This window comes from Microtus ochrogaster (assembly GCF_000317375.1).
Source record: "Microtus ochrogaster isolate Prairie Vole_2 chromosome 14 unlocalized genomic scaffold, MicOch1.0 chr14_random_1, whole genome shotgun sequence".
Lineage (NCBI taxonomy): Eukaryota > Metazoa > Chordata > Mammalia > Rodentia > Cricetidae > Microtus > Microtus ochrogaster.
Genome location: NW_004949096.1, coordinates 30,075,558 through 30,086,275, shown reverse-complemented (window position 1 = coordinate 30,086,275; position 10,718 = coordinate 30,075,558). Strand labels below are relative to the sequence as shown.

The 10,718-nt window shown below is 49.4% G+C and overlaps 3 protein-coding genes across 5 annotated transcripts; 1 reads left to right on the top strand and 2 right to left on the bottom strand.

Annotated features, from left to right (window-relative positions):
• Nucleotides 1-1,110: 1,110 nt before the first annotated feature.
• Nucleotides 1,111-2,530, bottom strand: Hypk (huntingtin interacting protein K). Of its 2 annotated transcripts, XM_005364346.3 has the most exons (4): nucleotides 2,268-2,502; nucleotides 1,864-1,919; nucleotides 1,533-1,584; nucleotides 1,111-1,407 (listed from the first exon to the last, which is right to left on the bottom strand). In XM_005364346.3, the coding sequence occupies exons 1-4, from the start codon at nucleotides 2,451-2,453 to the stop codon at nucleotides 1,312-1,314; spliced, it is 390 nt and encodes a 129-aa protein (XP_005364403.1). In that variant the 5' UTR covers nucleotides 2,454-2,502; the 3' UTR covers nucleotides 1,111-1,311. The 2 variants fall into 2 exon arrangements, with proteins under 2 accessions (XP_005364403.1, XP_005364404.1); XM_005364347.2 differs by lacking the exons at nucleotides 1,111-1,407; nucleotides 1,864-1,919 and having other exon boundaries at nucleotides 1,525-1,584; nucleotides 2,268-2,530.
• Nucleotides 2,531-2,650: 120 nt separating this feature from the next.
• Nucleotides 2,651-7,917, top strand: Serinc4 (serine incorporator 4). Its single transcript, XM_005364343.3, is given in 13 exon segments — nucleotides 2,651-3,234; nucleotides 3,554-3,730; nucleotides 3,882-4,060; nucleotides 4,392-4,471; nucleotides 4,699-4,792; nucleotides 5,680-5,891; nucleotides 6,092-6,187; nucleotides 6,281-6,407; nucleotides 6,746-6,818; nucleotides 7,229-7,277; nucleotides 7,408-7,558; nucleotides 7,668-7,785; nucleotides 7,788-7,917. Coding segments are annotated over 13 exon segments (1,593 nt in total). The 5' UTR covers nucleotides 2,651-3,102; the 3' UTR covers nucleotides 7,893-7,917.
• Nucleotides 7,918-8,768: 851 nt separating this feature from the next.
• On the bottom strand, nucleotides 8,769-10,464 carry Serf2 (small EDRK-rich factor 2). Of its 2 annotated transcripts, none has more exons than XM_005364344.2 (3): nucleotides 10,383-10,464; nucleotides 9,739-9,847; nucleotides 8,769-9,132 (listed from the first exon to the last, which is right to left on the bottom strand). In XM_005364344.2, the coding sequence occupies exons 1-3, from the start codon at nucleotides 10,387-10,389 to the stop codon at nucleotides 8,847-8,849; spliced, it is 402 nt and encodes a 133-aa protein (XP_005364401.1). In that variant the 5' UTR covers nucleotides 10,390-10,464; the 3' UTR covers nucleotides 8,769-8,846. The 2 variants fall into 2 exon arrangements, with proteins under 2 accessions (XP_005364401.1, XP_005364402.1); XM_005364345.1 differs by having other exon boundaries at nucleotides 8,769-9,109.
• Nucleotides 10,465-10,718: the final 254 nt, after the last annotated feature.

The following is a 10,718-nucleotide window of genomic DNA, read 5'->3' as shown; positions in this document are numbered from 1 at the left end:
AGTGCTGGGATTAAAGGCGTGCGCCACCAACGCCCGGCTTGGTTTTTTTTTTGTTTTTTATTTTTATTTGATCTTTCAGAACAGGGTCTCTCTGGGTAGTCTCAGCTGTTCTGGAACTTTGTAGACCAAGCTGGCCTCGAACTCAAGAAATCTGCCTGCTCCTGCCTCCAAATTTTGGGATTAAATTTGTGTGGCACCACCACCAGGCCACTCCTCAGAATCCTTGTCTGTTTTCAGGTTTTGTTTTTTTGAGACTGGGTTTCTCTGTGTAGCTTTGGCTGTCCGTAGAACTCACTCTGTAGACCAGGCTGGCCTTGAACTCAGAGACTGCCTGAGTGCTTGGATTAAAGGCGTGTGCCTGGCTTCCTTGTGCTTTTGAGGCAGGTACTTACCAAGCCATCTCTCCAGCCCTGACCCATCATTTCTGTGATCTATATTCCCATGTCTAGACCCTAAATTTTTACTCCAGAGGCCTATGAATGGGGTTGGTAACTCAAAAGACCCCAAGAGGAGCTAATCTTTTGGTATTCACGAGCTAGCCTAAAGAGCAGACTGAAGGATGACTGAAATCACAGCCCCCAAGTGTGTTAGTGAAGTGATCTGAGTGTGAAAATAGGCTGGGCTACAACACAGGAAGAACATATCTGATTAAAACAAAAATAAGGCCGGGCGGTGGTGGCGCACGCCTTTAATCCCAGCACTCGGGAGGCAGAGGCAGGAGGATCTCTGTGAGTTAGAGACCAGCCTGGTCTACAAGAGCTAGTTCCAGGACAGGCTCCAAAACCACAGAGAAACCCTGTCTCGAAAAACCAAAATAAATAAATAAATAAATAAAAATAAAAAGATAAAACAAAAATAAAATTCACAAGCTATCATAGAAGCACATGTAACTGAATCTTTTACAGAGGACCCAAGTGTCCTTTATATTGCCAAGAGCTAGTCAGATGAATAAGATTAGCATACAACCTAAAATCTGTTATTTAGGGCTAGTGAAAGGCTTTGTGGAAAAGGGCACGTGAGTTTGACTACCACGTGGTGGAAGTAGAGTTGTCGTCTGATGTCAAGCACTATGGCAAGAAAGTGCCCAGACACATAAACACACAAAATAAGTGTAACAAAAATAGAGCCTGTATTTGAACATACTTCTTTATACTGATTGTTCATATATTTTCATGAAGGTCCAACATAGAAATTGACAACAAAACAATATATAATGCATTTGATCAGAGATAAAACTGAAAAAAAAAATGAACAGAACAACAAAACACTTTATTTCAGTAATCAGTCCAGAATGTCTGAAAATGCATATTATCAGTTGGTTAGGGCAATAAGAGCCTCCACAACGTTGCCCATGTGTTCCCGCAAGCTCCTTTCTGCTGCTGCTCGAGAGATCTCCATCTCTGTCATCTGCAAGAAAAGGGTAAATCATGTCACCGTAGCCGCCTCTCAGGCATAAATGTGTCAACACCACTTTTGGGAACCCAAATTAGGTAGGACTTCACTTGAGCATCCACTAAGGCATTGCTACTCACTATCAACTCCAGATCTTCCTTCTTGATCGTGACCTTCGCCAGTTCCTTTTCCCTGTAAATATATGTGTGTACATACACATCTGTCTTCATTCTCTATCTCTGCCATAAACTCCCACAAAAAACACTCCCAGCAACACACTGCAAATGGGTGGAACAGGGCTGACCGAAAAAAAAAATCAAGTAAACGTACCCACCCCTCCCCCTGGAGGTTTTCCTTACCCTAAAAACTCGCTAACTACAAAGTTGAAAACCCTAGATCTACAGGAATTAAAAACTTTTTTTCCCCTGGAGAATGAGGACCCGTAGGGTTGGCAGTGTGCTTTGAACTTACCGCTCCTGTTTTGCCTTTTGCTCCCTGGACCGTCTGTCTCCAATGACGGACATAGCCTGTTGAAAACACCAGTCTAGTCACCTACGACTGTGCTACCCAAATTTCCTATCTAAAACGCAATACCAAAAATAAAAAACTACGTGGTTCCTCAAGTATTCAAATGACGAGTGCTCTCGAGACCAAAGGACTACACTTAATTCCGTGCACTTGAGGTCCACTTAGGCCCACTCTCCACCAAATTCTTAAGCAAACCGCAGGCTAGTGAGTGTTGTCGCTTATCCGCACCCTTCTGTCCATTCTCACTATCGCGATCTGCAGCCCCGAAGCCGCTGCTAGGCAGCAAACGGATCGGCTTCAACTATCCCATTCTCAACCCTCTCATACAAGCTCCCGGTCAACCTCACCGTCTCCAGATTTGAACTTTGGATCTCCTTCTCCTCCGCATAGTCAGTGACCCGCTCCAAGTCAGCAGCACCACTATCATGCTTCCGTGGCTTCTCGGGAGGCCGGTCCGGGCCGCTGGTCTCGGTCTCTAACTCCAGCTCCACATCTCCCTCGGTCGCCATTTCGATCTCACCGCGCCGCCGCATAGGCTGCCGCTACACAACTTCCGGCAAACCTCAGCTTCCGCCCAGATATGGGGCGGGGCTGGCTCTGGACCACACCTTTGTGCCTGTCTTGAGAAGCTTTGGCTAGGAGGGCCGTTCGCTTTTGACCTCTCCGGCTTGTGTTTTCTGCAGTCTCCTTCGACTAATCTGTTCACTACCCACACCATCCAAATGCACAACCTTACTTCTTCATCTAAGAATAATCCTTAAACACACTCACGCGTAATTGTATTTTCTGCAATCTCCTTCGACTAATCTATTCACTACCCACACCACCCAAATGCACAGCCTTATTTCTTCACCTAAGAACAACCCCTTACACACACACCCAGTTCTGACCAACCAAGGCGGCCCACAGCTAATCCTAAACCAATTTAAAAAACCTAATCCCCAGACCAGATAGGCCAACTGCTCCTAATCTCAGGAAACAGTCTGAATGATCCCGAATACGAAGCCCGGTGAAGGCATCTTCACAAGGGTATTTGCATTTACCAATTTCTAATGATCCGTATTCATTTTCTGATATGCCCATTCTACTGCCTTAAGACTGAGTGATTATTAGCCCAGCACAGCGACCGCCCAATGGGTGAAAATCTTGAGAGGCTGCTGTTCTTCATCCGTTTTCCCAGTAATGGATCTACGCCTAACTTCTGGATCACAAATGATAGGTGCAAAAACCGTCCCCGGCCGGAGCACCACCCTGGGCCTTGCACAGCAGCATGATGGAGTCGGCGATGTCACAGCGAAAAACCCCTTTTATCAGGTGAGAGGGCATTTGAGGAGACACATTTGAAGATGCCCTTAGATAGCTGGTTTGGTGAGAGATACCTGGTTCTTTGCCTGATAACTGGTAAACCTCTCATCCCACATTCCCAGCCACAGAGCAAACGTTAGGTAAATGTAGGTGGTTCACTCCTATACTGAAGTTCTTGCAATGAAAAATCATAGTAGTGTTTAGTAAAGGCAGTCGGAAGCAACTCACTACCTGACGGTGGGAAGGGGTTTGTAATTTGACCTTTAACCCCACACAGTATACACCATCCCTTGCAAAGCTCTACCTTTGCTTCCTGCTCTATTCCCAGGTGTCCTGCTGTGGGCCTGTTTCCTGGACCAGCTGCTGCCCCTCTAGGTGGCCCTCTCTCACAGAGTCTTCTTGTAGCCGCCTGCTCTACATCCTTCTCCACTTGGGGGCCTCAGCTATCTGCTGCCTCCTGCTGTCTAGGACAGTGGTAGAAAGGATCTGGGGCAAAGCACATGGGGTAAGTTGGGCAGGAGGTGCAAAGTGAGGGAAAGAAACCATAACATCTAGATTGGGAACAGGGAGCAAGTGTCACCCTACCAGTGAGAAGCTGGAACCTGTCCATGCATTGTGACTTGTCCTACCTTTTGTCACAACCAAACTTCCTACAGATCCAGATGCCCTCAGTGCTGTGTGCCCACCTGTTTGGCAACTTGGACTGTCCAGTGCTCAGTGGCTCTGGGGCTGTGTATCGAGTATGTGCAGGAACTGCCACTTTCCACCTGCTGCAGGCTGTGCTGCTAGTCCGCCTCCACTCCCCCACCAGCCCACGTGCACAGCTGCATAACAGGTTTGTGTATGATTTTTGGATGGGGATGGGACAGAGGGAAGTAAGTAGACACAAGCTGGCTAAAGGAAACTCCAGGATGAAGAAAGACCACTGTAAAAAGACAGAAAATAAGTTTATAAGCCCCTGGGCTCTAAACTGAAAGTAACAATGGTTATATGTAAACCTTCCATAAAGTGCACAGTGTTGCTCATGAGACTTTTGGCATCTGAATTAGAACTTGGACTACAATGGGACTTGTTCCACCTCTCCTCTTCCTAGCTGCCATACTTTTTTTTTCCTTTTTCCCCTTTGCCTTTTCTCCTACATCTAGTTTTCTCTCTACCTCCACTAGCTTCTGGAGCTTCAAGTTGTTGTTCCTGTTAGTTCTCTGGACTGTTGCCTTCTGTATCCCTGATGAGCATGTCTTCCCAGGTACTCTTCATCTTATACCCTCATCAGCAAGAGTAGACCACGACTTCCTAGTTCACGACAGGAAGTTCGACATAATGCCACACACCTGTAATCCTAGTACACCGGAGACTGGAGCAGGACTGAGTTTGAGATCTGCCTAGGCTACACAGGCTTCCTAATCAAAAAGGGGGTGGAGGGATACAGTGACCAGCCAGAGCTAAAAGTTACCAATGGTGTCTATCTTGCAGCCTGGCATTATATTGGCATCTGTGGAGGCTTCACATTCATCCTATTACAGCTGGTGCTTATCACAGCCTTTGCCCACTCATGGAACAAGAATTGGTAAGGAGCTCCTAACCCTAAAGGTTCCCCCCAAGGAGGGTGACAGGCATTATTGGATAAACACAGAAAGGCCACATTAGGTATTGCCCCTATGCCTCCCAATGAATAGTACCAAACTGCTCAAGAAACCAGATGTGATGTCACTCGTGATCCCAGTACTGTAGAGGTGACAACAGGAGGGTCAAACGTTCAAGCCAGAACAGGACTCATGATCTCACAAAAATGAAGCAAGGTAGGGAGTTCCAAATCAATCTCTTTAAACACACACACACACACGTAATCAAGAATGGTGATACGGCTGGGCAGTGGTGGCACACACCTTTAATCCCAGCACTCAGGAGGCAGAGACAGGCTCCACGAACTCTGAGTTCGAGGCCGGCCTGGTATACAGAGAGAGTTCCAGGACAGGCTCCTAAACTAGAGAAATCCTGACTTGAAAAAAAAAATAATGGTGAAGCCGGGCAGTGGTGGTGTAGCCAAGTGGTGATGGTGCACAGTTTTAATCCCAGCACCTGGGAGGCAGCAGCAAGCGGGTCTCTAAATTCAAGGCCAAGGTGGTCTCCAAATAGAGTTCCTGGACACACAGAAACCTGTCTCAATAAACAAGTAAATAATCAAGCAAAAAAGTGACAAATAACCATAATCTCAACACTCAAAATGCTGAAGGATTGAGGCATGCTGGGGCAGGATGGCTGCCAAAAGTTCAGGACCAATCTGAAATACATAGTGAGTTCAAGGACTGTCTGGAGTATACAGAGGTCCTGTCTCAAAACAAAAAAAAAAAAAAGCAAAGACCAAGAATATACTGTGTAGATTAGTGGGCTGACCAATTAGTGTCTGCTGAGAGATGGGGTTGGAGTGACAAACCCTAATCCACTTCTCTTTAGGCAAACTGGCGCAGCCCAAGACTGTACCTGGTTCCTAGCTGTATTACTGACTACCCTAGGATTCTACAGTGCGGCAGGTGTGGGAGCTTTGCTACTGTTCCACCACTATACACACCCTGATGGTTGCCTGCTCAACAAGATGATACTCAGCCTACATCTTTGCTTCTGTGGCCTCCTTTCTTTCCTCTCCATCGCACCTTGCATCCGCCTCAGTGGGTATTTGTGACTTAATATTCTAGATTTTTGGGTGGGCTGTGTCCCTTTGAGTATTATAACTTTATTAGCCTTCTCAATTATCTAAAGAACCTCTGCCGCTTCTCCCACACTCTCAGCCTCCCCCAAGGATGAGGGTAGAAGTGCAGGTAGAAAGTGGGGAAAATTCATGTCAACTAATGACAGCTGTTCTCTCTAGAGCACCCAAGCTCTGGCCTTCTACAAGCCTCTATCATCAGCTGCTATATCATATATCTGACCTTCTCTGCACTGTCCAGCCGCCCCCCAGAGACAAGTGAGAACCCAAGTGCTGAAGACCTTTTCTGTTCCTGCTAAATGCCCAGCTTTGTTTTTAACCCCTTTCTCTCCTGTTGCCACTTGGCAGTAGAAACCTTTCAAGGACAGAATCACACCTTGTGCCTGCCTGGCCAGAATAAAATGGAACCACAAATACCAGACACCTCGGTAGCAGTGTTGAGTGCGGGTATCATGTATGCCTGTGTGCTTTTTGCTTGGTACGTAAAGATGTCAATGGGAAGTGTGAGAGGGTGCCCGGGCTCAGTGAAGGAGAGTGTCCAGGGCTGTGGTTTATTTAAACTGTAGAGCAAGACTAGAACCAGAAAAGCTCCCCACGAACAGGGACAATTTCTAAGAATAGCACTTTGTCAGATGATCTGTGTGAGATGACGGGGGCAGGGGAGAATGTCTTGAGTTTAAAATTCACAGACTTTAAGGGCCTCTGAGAGAAAAATACCGCTCCCCACCCCCACCCCAAAAGATACCATCGTTAACTAGTTGGCAATAAAAGCCCCTAATCCTTATCTGGCACAAAGTTAAACTCTTTCTTTCACAGCAATGAGGCTTCCTACCTGGCTGAGTTATTTGGACCCCTGTGGATCATCAAGGTTTACAATCATGAGTTCCAGGTGAGCATCCAGAGCTCACTAACCCCAACATCCCACCCCCAAACACAGAGACACACATCCTACCAACCTCTACCCAGAATGCTCAGATTCTAGCTATTTCCTTTTATTGAGTACCCACAATGTGCTAGGCACTGTGCTAGATACTTTACATACATCTCGTTTAATTTAATCCTCACAACAACCCTGTGAGGTAGGTATTTGCTCCATTTCACAAATGGAGGAGTTGAGGCACAAAAGATTAAACATCTCACCAAAGTTTGCATAGCCAGTTATATGCTGGAGCAAGAATTTGAACCCAGGTGTGCCTCCACTTCTTATACCAGGGCAATATTTTCAAAGGGAAACTTTCCTAAATTAGTCCCCTTACATTGTCTTGAAGTCATTTCAAAACATGTTGCTTTGTTTTACAGAAGCCCTCACTCTGTTTCTGCTGCCCCCAAACAGTGGAACCAGAGGATGGTGAGCCAAGTGGGCAATCTAGGCAATGGTTGAATCCTGTAAAGTGCCAAAGAGCCCTCAAGAGCCTCCATAAGTCGGGGGAGGGAAGTTTCACCAACACTGCTTCCCACCGGCACTTCTCTCTTTCTAGGGCAAAGTTGCAGAGTCAGACCAACTGACCAAGAGAGCCCACCAGCCGCCCAGGTGCAGAGCCAGCATCTTCCCTACAGCTACTCTGCCTTCCACTTCACCTTCTTTCTTGCTTCACTCTATGTCATGGTTACACTTACCAACTGGTTCAGGTACGATGAAAGCAGACATAAAATAACTCTCCTGAAAACCTAGCTTAAGGAAAAACTTGTTATGAGGGAAAGGCCCTGCAGAATCTCTAATCAGTCTTTGGTTTCACAGTTATGAGGGAGCAGAACTGGAGAAGACCTTCACTAAAGGTAGCTGGGCTACCTTCTGGGTCAAAGTTGCCTCATGCTGGGCCTGTGTACTCCTCTCTATGGGGCTGCTCCTGGAACCACTCTGTTGGCTCCCCACTCAGAATCACCACCACCCTGGTATCTTCAGGCAACACTGCCATCACGTCAGTACTGCCAGGTAAAATCTAACCCCCCATTCTCTATTTAAAAAAACCGGGTACCCTTTAGATTATGTTCCTAATCTTAGCTCCGGGAGTCATCTGGCTAAGCTCAGTACCTCAAGAACAAATGAGTACCACATAGGCTAAAGTGGAAGAAGTGGCCAAAGACACCCTTGATTTCTTGATTCAGTAAAAACTGTCTTCATTCAAGCTCAAGAGTCTAACTCCCACGTCAGTAAACTCAGGAGCTGATCTAGCAGTGTGGCACCAGCCCCTTCCTGGCTTCTGAGCTAGAGATAAGGGACAGGAAAGACCAACAGAGTCTGAAGATCTGGGTCTGCTCTTGGCAATCAAAAGGAAACAAGTGGTTCAGCCCTGGGCACAGGATGTAAGAGCCCAGAACCACAGAACAAACCAGGGCACAGGAAAAACAAGCAGAGGCTACCACAGGTTTTAATCCTGAACTTGAGGTCAAAGAAACTGGAAGACAAAAACCACCTTCATTCCATGAGGAATGACAGAACGTAAGAGAATGTGAACACCGGAAGTTGGTGAGCGAAGTTTTTTTTGTTTTTTTTTTGTTTTTTCTTGGCCAACTTTCAAGCAAACAAAGAATGAGGAAGAGACATAAACTTAGGTCTTAGATCCTTCCCCTCTGATGGTCCTCAATACCATCATGGGGATGGTGTTCAAGGTCTTAGGGCATAAAATCACAGAAAAGAAGTCTATAGTTCTCAGAGGATTCCTCACCACCGAACTGGAATGCTTTTCTGGTTGCCATAGTAAAATAAAGGCTTCTTCTGTGATGTCTCCCTTATGAAGTCTACAAATCTCTCTTAGTTGCCTAAAAGTCTCCTCTTTTGGTGGGAAAGGGCAGTCACTCCTCCATCCCCATCCCCCCAGTCCCCAGTCAAACCAGGCGCTCACGGAATTACAAAGCTACTTTTAATACTTTGGGGTGTGCCCCACAGGAATAAAAAACACTGGGAAGGGGTAACCCCTCACCCCCAGGAGTGGCCCAGGGGTAGAGAGGCTACCTGAGGGGAAGGAAGCACAAAAGGAACCCGCTGCAGACTCAGGGCAAAGGGAATGCCATCGGTGCTGGGACCTGTGAGCACTACAGGAAGAAACTCGAGCATGGTGGGACTGGCTCCAGGCACACAGGCGTAGGGCAAGAGGGTTGGACACGAAGCCACAAAGCTACTTGGGTTCCTCCTTCTTCTCGTTTGCCTTTTTCTGCTTCTGCTGCATGATCTCCGAGTCCCTGGGGGTAGAGATGATGGGGCACTGGGAGGTACCAGAGGGCAAAAAGGACAAGATGCAGGGGGATGAAGGGTACAAAGGATAAGATGGAAGTGGATGGGACAAAGTTCAGCATATGGCTGCTATATTCCCACCCTAGGAGAACAAGAGGAATAGAGCTAAGGCTCAAAAGGCAATCAGTGTCCATCTGGATGTTGCCCAAGGGGTCAGAAGTCTGGCCACTCAGGCCCAAGGCTCTCTATTCTGTACTGACTACCACACCCAACGACACTAGTGAACAAGTCGGGAGAAGGGAGGAGATACAAGCAGCAAGGAGGTCCAAAAGTACTGGGCTGTCAAAACAACTGTTCTAGACGTGTGAAGCTCCCTGCCCTTGCCCTTAAGGTCACAACCCCGGCACTCAGAAATCAGCCTGCGGACCGGGACCCGCCCCAGTCCCTTCCTGTATAGCTGTGACCTAACAATTTGGAGTGGGGAGGAAATAAAACCCTAGAGGAAGCAATGCGCTCTGCCCCTCACACCTCGTCCAGACTCGAGCCCTGAAATAGTTCTCTTTCCTGGTACACCCCTCGGTCTAACCCAGGTCGCCCCGTCCCGACCCGTCCCGTCCTTTCCCCTCCCTGGGGCTACCTCTGCTTGCGGGCGGCAGCAGAAAGCCCATCATCTCGGCGCTTTCCCTTAACCGAGTCGCTCTGCTTCTTCATGTTTTTCTGGCGGGCGAGCTCTCGCTGGTTACCGCCTAAGGAGAGAAGGTAGAAAGTGAGGTGCCGGGGCTGCTCCGAGCACACACCAGCGCCCCTCCTCCCGCAACCGGTACCCGACTATGTCCCAGCCTCGGCGCCGACCCCAGAGTCGGGCTTCGGTGCCCGGGGTGTGGCAGCCGCCACGGGGCAGGCTAACTTGGGGTACGGGAGGGCGGTGCGGCCGAAGCTGCTTGGCGGCGCGAGTCAAGTTTGGGGTGCCGCGGGGGGCCAGACAGCTGCTACAGCGTATGGGGAGCTCCTGGGCCTCGGGGGCACGCGCTGGGGCCCATCACCCAGGGCACCCGCCTTCCCCAGCGCGGAAAGCCGCCGGCGGCCCGCGCCCAACACAGGGGTCTCGGCAAGTGGCGGCGTGCGGAGGGCTGCGCTTCCGGCTGTGCTGGAGGCAGCTGGAGAGCGCTCCCCCAAGAACCTTCCGCCGGGAAAGCTGAAGGGACGAACGCGCCGGCTCTCGGCCGTGCGGCTAGCGAGAGCGGAAAGAAAAGGGCGAGAGGAAAGGGTCCCAGCACTCACGGGTCATGGCGACGGCAGCGGCTCCAACCTGCCTCCGTTGCGTCCCCTCGTTCTGGCCGACGTTGCAGGCCCCGCCCCCTCCGCGCGACGCCACCGAGTCGTCTCCTTCCTCCCGCCCCTTCACGCCCTGACGCCGACTCTCATTGGGCGGAGCAAAACACGTGGAGCGCGGTGCCACGCGCCAGCCCCGGAGGGCGAAGAGCAGAGCTCGGTGGGCGGAGCGCCGGGCGCGGGGCGGGGCTTCCCGGGAGCGCAGGGTCCGGCAGGGAGAAACTAGGCCGGGTCACGTGGGCGGCGGGGTGGAGGGGTGCGGCTGGCGATGTGGCGCTCCGGCGG